Genomic DNA, 13574 nt, shown 5'->3' on the forward strand with positions numbered 1-13574 from the left:
GCTCATACAAGGAGAAGACTGATCAGAGATGCAGCCAAGAGGCCCATGATCACTCTGGATGAACTGCAGAGATCTACAGCTGAGGTGGGAGACTCTGTCCATAGGACAACAATCAGTCGTATATTGCACAAATCTGGCCTTTATGGAAGAGTGGCAAGAAGAAAGCCATTTCTTAAAGATATCCATAAAAAGTGTCGTTTAAAGTTTGCCACAAGCCACCTGGGAGACACACCAAACATGTGGAAGAAGGTGCTCTGGTCAGATGAAACCAAAATTGAACTTTTTGGCAACAATGCAGAACGTTTTGTTTGGCGTAAAAGCAACACAGCTGAACACACCATCCCCACTGTCAAACATGGTGGTGGCAGCATCATGGTTTGGGCCTGCTTTTCTTCAGCAGGGACAGGGAAGATGGTTCAAATTGATGGGAAGATGGATGGAGCCAAATACAGGACCATTCTGGAAGAAAACCTGATGGAGTCTGCAAAAGACCTGAGACTGGGACGGAGATTTGTCTTCCAACAAGACAATGATCCAAAACATAAAGCAAAATCTACAATGGAATGGTTCAAAAATAAACATATCCAGGTGTTAGAATGGCCAAGTCAAAGTCCAGACCTGAATCCAATCGAGAATCTGTGGAAAGAACTGAAAACTGCTGTTCACAAATGCTCTCCATCCAACCTCACTGAGCTCGAGCTGTTTTTGCAAGGAGGAATGGGAAAAAATTTCAGTCTCTCGATGTGCAAAACTGATAGAGACATACCCCAAGCGACTTACAGCTGTAATCGCAGCAAAAGGTGGCGCTACAAAGTATTAACTTAAGGGGGCTGAATAATTTTGCACGCCCAATTTTTCAGTTTTTGATTTGTTTAAAAAAGTTTGAAATATCCAATAAATGTCGTTCCACTTCATGATTGTGTCCCACTTGTTGTTGATTCTTCACAAAACAAATACAGTTTTATATCTTTATGTTTGAAGCCTGAAATGTGGCAAAAGGTCGCAAAGTTCAAGGGGGCCGAATACTTTCACAAGGCACTATACACACACACACACACACACACACACACACACACACACAGTACCTTCGGACAATATTCAGACAGACTTTTTTTCACATTTTGTTATGATACAGCCTTATTCTAACATTGATTAAATTGGGGGGGTTTCTCCGCTTGTCAATCTACACCCACTACCCCATAATGACAAAGCAAAAAGGTTTTCACTTTTGCTAACATCACATTTACATAAGTATTCAGACCCTTTACTCAATAATTTGTTTAAGTACTTTTGGCAGTGATTATATCCTTGTCTTCTTGGGTATGACGCTACAAGCTTGGTACACCTGTATTTGGGGAGTTTTTCCCATTCTTCTCTGCAGATCCTCTCAAGCTCTGACAGGTTGGATGGGGAGTGTTGCTGCACAGCTATTTATAGGTCTCTCCAGAGATGTTCAAGTCTGGGCTCTGGCTGGGCCACTCAAGGACAATCACAGGGATGCAAACTAGTCACCTTTCTGACAAATTCTGTGTTTTGAATCCAAAATAGGTCGCCTACGTGATTCGTGTAAATCTGATGAAGGAAGTTTGGGGGGTGGCTTTGGATCACTGCTGACTGTAAGCGAACGAGTGATGCGCGTTTATCCAAGGCTCAGCCAATCATTCACATAACAACAGAAGGCAGCATGCAACTGAAGAGACAACCAATTTGCTAGTTACAGCATCAGCACGCACTCTGGAAAGACAGGGGAGAGTGGAAAGGCAGTTTGCCAGTTATAGCAGCGTGTCCCCTGAACGATAACAAAGAGGTAGGTGAGAAGCCTTACCACCGAGACGGGGGTGATATGGTGATGAAGCGTACTTCATGAGCTGTAACCGAAAAACAACTGGTATTTGGAAAGCTTGACGTGAGGGAGAAAGTGTGGTGGAACAAGTATTGTTGGCATTGTTAAGTATCTTGCTAGTTGGATCGAGTTCTCCGTTAGCTAGCCAGAGAAATGTTGAGGAACATTAGCCAACTTAACTGATAAAATTATTGAATTTATGGTGTGAAAATGAGCTGGCAAATAAAGTCAGACCGCTAACATTACAATATCAAATGAGCTAACGTTAGTAACCTAACCAATTCGCTATAGTATTAACTGCTATACGACTCCATGCCGTTCCTCAAGTTATGACCCTGGCAATCTGTGAAATGTTATTAGAAGATCCTTTTGCAATTATGTTAGCACAGCTGAAAACTGTTGTTCTGATTTAAAGAAGCAATTAAAATGGCCTTTAGACTAGTTGAGTATCAGTATTTGTGGGTTCGATTACAGGCTCAAAATGTCCAGAAACTATGACTTTCTTCTGAAACTCGTCAGTCTATTCTTATGTAAGTCGGAATACCAACTTCTGAGAAGTGCTTAGGAAATGTTTAATTTCCTAAATCGGAATTGGGCCCTTCTAGTATATTATAGTGGTGCATGGGTCAGCTGTTTGTTCACCCGCCAGCAGTTGCTAGTAATAAATCCGCAACCACATGATTATTTGTGATAAAGAGAAATTCTGAGGCCTGCACCCAACCTTAACACAGAAAATGCGCTGTACGCTACAGTCAGAGACGGCGTATACATTTATTTTTTTACACGGGGTGCAGGATTTGTTTTGCCTGATTTGAGATGTTTCTGGTAGAGGTGCTAACTCAGCATTACCATTCTCTCAAGATGCTGTTCCCGATTTAAAAAAAAGAATTGCCTACATTTGGTGTATTATTTTACTGAAAGAAACGGGTTCTGCATAAGTTTTTTTTATTTTTTTTTACCTTTATTTAGTTAAGAACAAATTATTATTTTCAATGATGGCCTAGGAACAGTGGGTTAACTGCCTGTTCAGGGGCAGAACGACAGTACCTCAACTCGGGGATTTGAACTTGCAACCTTCCGGTTACTAGTCCAACACTCTAACCACTAGGCTACCCTGCCGCCCCAAGTTAATATTAATGCTATGTGACCAGTTATAGACCTACAGTCAGTGTCCAGATTTCAGTTTCCATTTAACCCGTATGAACATTAGGCTACAGTTTTCTTTATGTGCCATAGGCCTATTTGAAGTCCCTGTCTTTTTTTAACTGTTGAATTTGTATAGTGTCTCACAATCATCACACAAAACAAAGCCGACACTGCTATAAGACTCTGTTTACCACTTCACCAAATCTTTCCCAAAAGTTGCTTTTCTGGCCCTCCCTTTATCTTTATTTTCAACTCTCCATTTCGCAGCTTTACTGTTATTGAATTAAACTCCTGACGTTGTGGATCAACGTAAAAGTTTTCTGCTCTTTCCCAAAAGCATTTGACGATTGGCGTGTAGGCTATTTGGCTTGTGTAGAGTCATAGAGCTTGTGTAGAGTCACCTGCACATCACTAGTGTATTAAAATAGTAAAAAGTTTGGAATTGGGTCCCATATTCCTTGGATTCAATGACTACCGTAATTTCCAGACTATAAGCCGCTACTTTTTTCCCACGCTTTGAACCTCGCGGTTTATACAATGACGCGGCTAATTTATGGATTTTTCCCGCTTTCACAAGATTCATGCCGCCAAAAAACTGAGCACCGTCACATAATGTGACGTAAATCGAGCGCGCTCAAACTTCCCATCATTCTGATTACGGTAGTAATTTTGTCACCCTCATCATGGCAAAGACACGGAGAAATGCATATGATGCAGCTTTCAAGTTGAAGGCGATCGATCTGGCTGTTGGAAAAGGAAATAGAGCTTCTGCACGGGAGCTTGGCCTTAATGAGTCGATGATAAGACGTTGGAAAGCAGTGTGAGGAACTGACTCAGTGCAAAAAGACAACAAAAGCTTTCGGAGGGAAGAAAAGCAGATGGCCCAAAGTATTTGCAGCCACTCGACATCAGTGTAAATCGTGCATTTAAGGTGGCGCTCTGTGGTCAGTGGGAGGCTTGGATGACAAGTGGGGAGAAATCCTTCACTAAAACGGGCCGCATGCGAAGAGCAACTTATGGTCAAGTCTGCCAGTGGGTCCTGACAGCGTGGAGCATTGTCAAAAAATCCACTATCATCGACGGGTTTCGAAAGGCTGGACTGCTGCGTGTTGAAGGGGCAGCATGAGCTCAGCGGGGTATTTGCCTCCGGATAAAAGTGACGAAACCGACAATGAAAACGATCCAACATCGGATGAAGCAATTCTGAGGCTATTCAACTCCGACACCGAAGGAGATGACTTCAGTGGTTTCAGTGCACAGGAGGAGGAAGATGACTTTCTTGGTAAGCTACTGTTTAATTTTTGTTACAAGCCGTGTTTCGTTTAAAGGCTGTGTAAAGTTCATTTGTTTCAATGTACCGGTAGGCACCTGCGGCTTATAGACATGTGCAGCTTATTTATGTACAAAATACATATTTTTTAATAATTCAGTGGGTGGGGTTTATATTCAGGTGCGCTTAATAGTCCAGCAATTACGGTAGGTCAAGTTTGTTTTGATTGTGTTTCAGATTATATTGTTCCCAATAGGAACTGAATATTGTCATTTTAGTCACTTTTATTGTACGTAACAATATAACATGTTTCTGAATAATTCTGTATTTAACGTGTATGCCACCATGATTATAGATAATCATGAATGAATCGTGAATAATGATGAGTAGGAAGGTGTACAGAGGCACAAATTATAACCCCCCAAAATGCTATACTCCCCTGTTATTGGTAATGATGAGAGATTATCATGTTTTGTTGTAGTCTGTAACCTTCCCAATCATCATCATTAATTGGTTTTCTTAATCATGGAATTATCAGGATGAATTTAGAAGTATTCAGAAACGTCTCATCTACTCAAATCATTCACCATTCAGTTCCTATTGGAAACACATAACCAAAACAAACTGCAAATGCATCCAATGAGTTTGTGGTGTCACAAGCTTGAGGTAGTCATTGTGTGCTAGGAATATGGAACCAAATACTACATCTTTGACTATTTTAATACACTATAAATTAATTTCTTAATATTTCTTCAATTGGGGGGACTATATCTTTTTTTTGCAGTTAAACGGACGTAGGAAAATATCCTAAAATAAAACTTGACATTCTGTACTGTCGCCTCATGTAAAACATTTGATCTCAAATCCAAAATGCTGGAGTATGGAGCCAAATTATTATTTTACTGTCCAAATTCATGTGGAGGGGAGTGCATTTGTGAATCCCAAACCAGCCCCTAGCCCCTACCAACTCGCTCAGAGGCCCTCAGTTGTCACATGTTGCTGATGAAACTGAGGGTGACTTTAAGAGTGGCAAGGGGATCAAATAACCACATCAACTTCGGGACACACTTGTGACTTGAATGATGTAAATCATGTTACACATAATAAAACACATCATAATAAAACGAGCACGAAATTCCATTGAGAATTTCCCCTTTCATTTTTACAAGGTAGAACCTTCAGTAACACTTAAACATTTAATTTGGGAGTTATTTCATGTTACATGTGTCAAGCATTGACATCAGAAACATACAAATACAGGTGGCTAATTAAGCACGCCTCCATTCTTTTCGATGACATTGCGCAAACTCAAAAATTTGACTGTGCGTTATGCAAGGGTTTGAAATTGTGACCACTTGCATTTGCGACCCTTTGACCTGACAGTGTGACACCTATTTTTAATTAGTCGCTATGGTGCCAGTGGAAAAAATGTAGCTGGTCACGTTCGTTTTGGTTAACAATTGGCTTTTTTACGATTTATTCAAACAATGGGTATGCAAACCAAGTATTCAAAAAGTTTGTTTCGAAGTCCTGGTTTAATCTTTGTAATTCAGTAATCATGGACTGTTTGAATTAGCATTTCTAAAGGCTTTTCCAAAAAACCTTCCCAAATAAATGTTGACTGCAAAGTAGGCCAACCTGGCAGAATGAAATCATACTGATTTGTATCAATTGCGGGGCGTTTGTTTTGCGAACTCAGCTATCACATGTAGCCTACATTGTACAGTACAAAAACACTGCTAGCCAATCACAACGCTGTTAGCCAACACACTTGATAGGCGCAATTGAATTATAGGGCAACTACACCCTCCAATAATTTTGGGGGATTGTTCCCAGACGTCCAAAGTAGTCTCCTGGTATGGTTTCAGCATTGTTGTGGACTTAGAATATTTTAATATTTGTAGATTTTCTATAAAAATCGGGGACAGGGAAAAACGAAACCAAGAAAACAGTATTTATTAAAATATAAAACTATGTATAGCCTTACAACTGTAGATTGACTGTTCAGATGTGCCAACAATAACACCCTTTTGAGAATCAACGCAACGTTAAACATTTTAATAGTTTTATTGTTGCTTAAGACGCAAATGATAAAACGGCAAGAAAATAACAATAAACCGTTAAACCATGCACTGGGTTGTCCTCAAGAATGCCAGGTTAATACTATTCCTGTCAGGCGTTTCATGCGACTACCTGGAAGCCAATTTGCCTGGAAGCCTCATCCATAGGAGATGAGGGTCCTTTTTTTTCCCCCTGTGTCTCATTTTTCATTCAATTCAATATGGCTGTGCTGCGTGTATGTTTTGGTTGTAACTGATAACAATGCACTGCTTTGGCCAGCAGCAGAATGTATCGCAAAACTTGTATCATTTAATCTCACCGAGATATTTGTCTACCGGGTTCGGTAAAAATGCTGTCCGAGGAGATTAAAAGCCGGTGAGCGTGAGGTAGGAAGAGAAAAGACTGGTCGTCGTGGCGCTGGGATTTTTTACATCAACAGACCGTTTGCGGTGTTGCATTGTAGCGACGTTTCACGTCCATGTCTTTTTTAACACGCATTGCAATTTTGTAGCGATAAATGTTGCGCTCTTACATTTTAATGACGCAGCAGAGTTGTCGGTGTGAAGTATTGATGTGTGTATAATGTGGACGGGGAGGGGTATGGGGGGCATTCGGTCACCGCTCTCATTGTTCTGTGCCGCTCCTTGACAGAATGAATCAACCAAGTGAAAGGGGATTGCACTTGAGTAGTATATTCCCGAAATGCCCTGCTTTTCTTTTCCATTCATACAACAAAAAAGTGACCGCAGAATCTGCATGAATTGTAAATAGATAATGCACGAATGGCAATCACAAGCATACTGGTGTTGACTATTTTGAAAGCCTACCTCATTTCATATCAAATTCATTTTTTTAACATGATAATAATCATGATTACATTCTAATAGAATACGTTTTGGGATTTGATTTAGCACAGAACATAGGTCTATTTTATCTTTGAGTTTTGTTGTCATGGAAATTAATGCTCAAAAAGCAAATGTGCAAATAAGAGATTCGTGCCTTACTTTGTCATGTATAAATTGCTGCTAATGTTGCACCTCTATTCTCTTTGCTACACCAATCTGTATGGATCACCCTGTTAGGCATGCCCTTATGTATGAGCAGGACACTATCAAATTGCTTGTATATCCTATTCCCATAGGGCCTGATTCAGACTTAGGAAATCTGTTCCTTTTTTACATGTTTTAATAAATGCCCACACCTTTAGAAATCCACTTTTTCGAGCTGCAAGACAATGGCCTGAGCTTACCCATGATGTTGCACAAAGGTTTTAAGTCAATAAATCATAGTTTTAGTCAAAGTATATTTGGGCTTGAAGTGACACCCAAACTGTCTACTTTGTGTGAATGTGGTGTCTTTTCCGATGATATGACATGAAAAAATGTCAGCCTACATTTAGTTTCAGAGCTGGGTTTTATTTTAATGTTACCACCCACCAGCATGGCATTCTTTAGCAGAAACCGTTGCAAATGTATTTTTGTGACTGCGATGAGCCAAACAGCCTTGTATCCACTTGGCTGCCTGAGCCATGGAGCAAATTAAGTGTTACACCAATCAAAGCAGTGGAGCTTTAGCGGTCAAAACCATTCATTCATCTTGGGATGCCGGGGAGAGCATTTTTTTGTTAATGCTGTCATATTATGCAATTATAATATTTATAAAATGGTCAGATATACACTACATGGCTAAATGTATGTGGACACCCCATCAAATTAGTAGATTCGGTTATTTCAGCCACACACGTTGCTGATAGGTGTATAAGATTGAGCACGCAGCCATGCAATCTCCATAGACAAACATTGGCTATAGAATGGCCCATACTGAAGAACTCAGTGACTGAATATTTTTCCAAGGGCACTGTATAGGGGATGTTGTTCCCACTGTGACTATTAAAACCTACCCAAAACAAAAAACGTGGATAGATGGTAGCATTTGCACAAAACGGAAAGCACGAACCACCGCATTTAACCACAGCAAAGAGACCGGGAATATGGTTGAATACAAACAGTGCATTTATGCCCCCCGTAAGTGAATCAAACAGGCAAAACGTCACTACAGAGACAAAGTTGAGTTGCAATTCAACGGCTTAGACACGAGACTTGTGTGGCAGGGACTTCAGACAATCACAAATTACAAAGCATAACCAGCTACGTCGCTGATGTTTTGCTCCCAGACAAGCTTAACACCTTCACCCACTTTAAGGATAACACAGTGCCACTGTTGTGGGCAGCTCCCGGGGACTGTGGGCTGTCGTTCTCCTTGGCTGACGTGAGTAAGACATTTAAGCAAGATGACCCTCGCAAGGCTTCCGGCCCAGACGGCCTCCCTAGCCGCGTCCTCAGAGTATGCGCGTACCACTGGGCTGGAGTGTTTACGGACCTATTCAATCTCTCCCTATCCCAGCCTGCTGTCCCCACTTACTTCAAGATGTCCACCATTGTTCCTGTACCCAAGAAAGCAAAGGTAACCAAACTAAATTACTTGCTCCGTAGCACTCTTCTGTCATCATGAAGTGCTTTGAGAGGCTAATTTAAGGATCATGTCACCTCCAACTTACCTAACACCCTAGACCCACTTAAATTTGCATATAGATCCACAGACGATGCAATCACCATCGCACTGCACACTGCCCTATCCCATCTGGATGAGGAATGCCTGTGGAAGAATGCTGTTCATTGCCAATAGCTCAGCCTTCAACACCATCGTACCCTCCAAGCTCATCTTTAAGCTTGGGGCCCTGGGTCTTAACCCTGTGCTGCTGGATCCAGGACCTCCTGATGGGCTGCTGATCCTCGACACACACACCTCCAACTCAATCATGACGTTTGCAGACGACATAATAGTAAGCCTGATTACCAACAATGACGAGACAGCCTACAGGGAGGAGGAGGTGAGGGCCCTGGCGGAGTGGTGCCTATAAAATAAACTCTTCCTCGACGTCAACAAAATGAAGGAGATGATTGTGGACGTCAGGAGACGGCTAAGGGAGCACGTCCACATCGATGGGGCCGCAGTGGAGAACGTGAAAAGCTTCAAGTTCCTTGGCGTACACAACACTGACAATCTGAAATTGTCCACCCACACAGACAGTGTGGTGAGGAGGCTGAAGAAATTCAGCTTGGCCCATAAGACCCTCACAAACCTTTGCAGATGCACCATTGAGAGCATCCTGTCGGACTGTATTACAGCCTGCAACTGCACCGCCCGCAACCGCAGGGCTCCCCAGAGGGTGGCGAGGTCTGCCCAACGCATTACCGGGTACACACTGCTTGCCATCCAGGACACTTACAACACCCGATGTCACAGGAAGACCCAAAAGATCATCAAGTACATCAACCACCCGTGCCATGGCCTGTTCACTTGGCTACCATTCAGAAGGCGAGGTCAGTACAGGTGCATCAATGCTGGGACCGAGAAACTGAAAAACAGCTTCTTTCTCATGGCCATCAGACTGTTAAATAGCCATCACTAGCCAGCCTCCACCCAGTACCCTGCCCTGAATGTAGTCACTATCACTAGCTGGCTACCACCCGGCGCCCCTGCGACTTAGAGGCTGCTGCCCTATGTACATAGACATGGAATCACTGGTCACTTTATTCATGTTTTCATTCTGTTTTACTCATTTCATGTATATGCTGTGTTCTAGTCAATGCCATCCTATTCAACTATTACTGTGTACACAGTAGCAGTCTTCAAAAGAGTTTTCTTTTCTACATTGTAGAATAATAGTGAAGAAAAATAACATGTATATGGAATCATCAAAAAAGTGTTAGGCAAAGTATATTTGAGATTCTTCAATGTAGCCACCATTTGCCTTGACAGCTTTGCACACTTGGCATTCTCAACCAGCTTCATGAGTAATGCTTTTCCAACAGTCTTGAAGGAGTTCCCACACATGCTGAGCACTTGTTGGCTGCTTTTCCTTCACTCTGCAGTCCAACTCATCCCAAACCATCTCAATTGGGTTGAGGTCGTGTGATTGTGGAGGCCAGGTCATCTGATGCAGCACTCCATCACTCTTCTTCATGGTCAAATAGCCCTTACATAGCCTGGAGGTGTGTTGGGTCATTGTCCTGTTGAAACACAAATTATAGTCCCACTAAGTACAAACCAGATGGGATGGCGTATCGCTGCAAAATGCTGTGGTAGCCATGCTGGTTAAATGTGCCTTGAATTCTAAATAAATCACTGACAGTGTCACCAGCAAAGCACCAACACACCACCACCATGCTTCATGGTGGGAACCACACATGTGGAGATATCCATTCACCTACTCTGCTTCTCACAAAGGCACAGCGGTTGGAACCAAAAATCTCAAATTTGGACTCAGACCAAAGTACAGATTTTCACCAGTCTGATGTCCATTGCTCATATTTCTTGGCCCAAGCAAGTCTCTTCTTCTTATTGGTGTCCTTTAGTAGGGGGTTCTTTGCAGCAATTTGACCATGAAGGCCTGATTCACAGTCTCCTCTGTATAGTTGTTGAGATGTCTTGCTTGAACTCTGAAGCATTTATTCGGGCTGCAATCTGAGGTGCTGTTAACTCTAATGATCTTATCCTCTGCAGCAGAGGTAACTCTGGGTCTTCCTTTCCTGTGGTGGGCCTCATGAGAGCTAGTTTCATCATAGCGCTTGATGGTTTTTGCGACTGCACTTTAAGAAACTTTGAAAGTTCCTAATTTCCCGTATTGACTGACCTACATGTCTCAATGTAATGATGGACTGTCGTTTCTCTTTGCTTAATTGAGCTGTTCTTGCCATAACATGGACTTGGTCTTTTACCAAATAGGGCTATCTCCTGTATACCACCCCTACCTTGTGACAACACAACTGATTCGCTCGAAAGCATTAACTTCTCTAGGGTAGGGGCCAGCATTTGGAATTTTGAATGAAAAGCGTGCCCAAATTAAACTGCCTTCTACTCAGGCCCAGAAGATAGGATATGCATATAATTGGTAGATTTGGATAGAAAACACTCAAGTTTCCAAAACTGTTAAAATAGTGTCTGTGAGTATAACAGAACTGATTTGGCAAGCGAAAACCTGAGAGAAATCCATTCAGGAAGCAGGATTTTTTTTTTGTAGTTTTCTATTCAATGTCATTAGAGTATCCATTGACTTAGGACTCAAATTGCAGTTCCTACGCCTTCCACTAGCTGTCAACAGTCTTTAGAAATTGTTTCAGGCTTGTATTCTGAAAAATGAGGGAGTAAGAGCAGTCTGAATGAGTATTGATTATATTGACAACGTTATAGTCCGGTTGAAATATTATCGATTATTTAGGCTAAAAACAAGCTGAGGTTTGATTATGAACATCGTTTGATATGTTTCTACAAACTTCACGGATACTATTTGGCATTTTTGCCTGTGACTACATTTGAGCCTGTGGATTACTGAAGAAAACGTGCAAACAAAACAGAGGTTTTTGGATATAAAGAGACTTTATCGAACAAAAGGAACATTTATTGAATAAATTAATGTCTTCTGAGTGCAACCATATGAAAATCATCAAAGGTAAGTGATTAATTGTATCTCTATTTCTGACTTGTGTAACTCTTCTACTTGGCTAGTTACTGTTTGTAATGATTTGTCTGCTGGGCTATGTTCTCAAATAATTGTAAGATATGCTTTCGCCGTAAAGCATTTTTGAAATCTGACACCGTGGTTGGATTCACAGGAAATTAATCTTTAAACCTATGTAAAATAGTTGTATCTTTTCTGAATTATTTTAATGAGTATTTCTGTATTTGAATTTGGAGCTCTGCAATCTCACTGGATGTTGTCAGGTGGGACACTAGTGTCTCACATACCCTAGAGAGGTTAAGAAGGAAAGAAATTCCACAAATGAAATTTTAACAAGGCACACCTGTTAATTGAAATGCATTCCAGGTGACTATCATGACGCTGGTTGAGAGAATGTCAAGAGTGTGCAAAGCTGTCAAGTCAAAGGGTGGCTGTTTGAAGAATCTCAAATATAAAATATATGATGATTTTGGTTACTACATGATTCTGTATGCGATATTTCATAGTATTGATGTCTTCACTATTGTTCTATAATGTAGAAAATAGTACAAATAAAGAAACCCTTGAATGAGTAGGTGTGACCAAACTTTTGACTGGTACTGTAAGTCGAGGTCAGGATACTGCTTATCTGTAGACACCTCCATTTCTTTGATCTCCACCCCAAACTTGTATCTTGTTGGTACCGGCTTTTCCTCACGCTTAAGTTCAAGGTCAACATGCTAGAGAGAAGTGCATAAACGGGGAATAAAGTTACATTTACGGCCTCGTGTAACTCGAGTCTGAAATCCCTCCATGTTGCATATTTTTGGACCCCATTGTTCTGAAAACCTTTTTGCAACTAACCGGAACCACACTTTACCCCCTCTTTATCCTCCTGTCTCTTCATCCTTCTATCTCTCCATCACTCCTCTTCTTCATTTCTTTCATTCTCTCTATAGGGAGGTGAAGGAGGCTGCCATGGCTGAGCCTGAGCGGGCTCCTGAGAGCAGTGAGGAGGTAAGGCCACGGAGGAACACTGGGACATCCTCACTGTACCATGGCTCTCTAAAGAGGGGTGTGCTCCGGGCTTGGACTGTCACTGGCCAACCTGTGAGGCGACCTCCCTCCAGTTGTCAGCCATCAAACCTAAACACTTTAGTTAGGAATTAGAAATGGGGTGTTTTTGGTCCTAGTTTTTAGGTTGTGATATTGGGCACCTCCGTGCTCCATCTTCTCCCGTTAATGATGTCTCTCGTTTCAATTTTGCTTTATACCCCATATCATTGTAGACAATGAAGTGCTTTTAGGTCCTGAAAATGCTTACTGATAAGAAATAAGAAGCACATTTCAAACATTTCTAAATGAAAAGTAACAATCTGTTATTTGTAATATTTACTTACTGGTTTGGTTAACCTGACCCTTTTTTAAGAGGTTTGATGAGCTAGTAAAAAACTAAACCATTTTAGCTGTGTTTTTGACCCTTTGCTGATGCTGTCTCAGACAGAAGCAGCAGGGGAGATGCTTACTGTGGCTGATGTTTAAAACCCCATTGATTGCTTTGTTATAAAGGTGCTCATGCCTCTTCCATTGCCCCTAATGGTACCTGCATACTACTTCTGCCACTACTACTGCTGCACCTGTTCCAATGTCCCCAAGAGCCCTGGGTATCCCACACATAGGCCCCTGATTCTGCACTGCAGTGGGACAACTGTGGCAACAAAGGCCATGTTGCCACGGAGATGGCACTTGATTGG

The 13574-nt window shown here is 41.7% G+C and overlaps 1 protein-coding gene across 2 annotated transcripts in view; it reads left to right on the forward strand.

The window, feature by feature from the left end:
• acin1a (apoptotic chromatin condensation inducer 1a) overlaps positions 1–13574 on the forward strand; it is a 46240-nt gene that overhangs the window by 15115 nt on the left and 17551 nt on the right. For both annotated transcript variants that reach the window (XR_005040185.1, XM_036965962.1), the window contains exon 8: positions 12780–12837. Coding sequence is in view for 1 of the 2 variants with exons in the window: in XM_036965962.1 (XP_036821857.1) it covers positions 12780–12837 (58 nt within the window). In the remaining variant the exon portion in view is untranslated. The remainder of the gene's footprint in view (positions 1–12779; positions 12838–13574) is intronic.

Source organism: Oncorhynchus mykiss, chromosome 28 (assembly GCF_013265735.2).
Source record: "Oncorhynchus mykiss isolate Arlee chromosome 28, USDA_OmykA_1.1, whole genome shotgun sequence".
Lineage (NCBI taxonomy): Eukaryota > Metazoa > Chordata > Actinopteri > Salmoniformes > Salmonidae > Oncorhynchus > Oncorhynchus mykiss.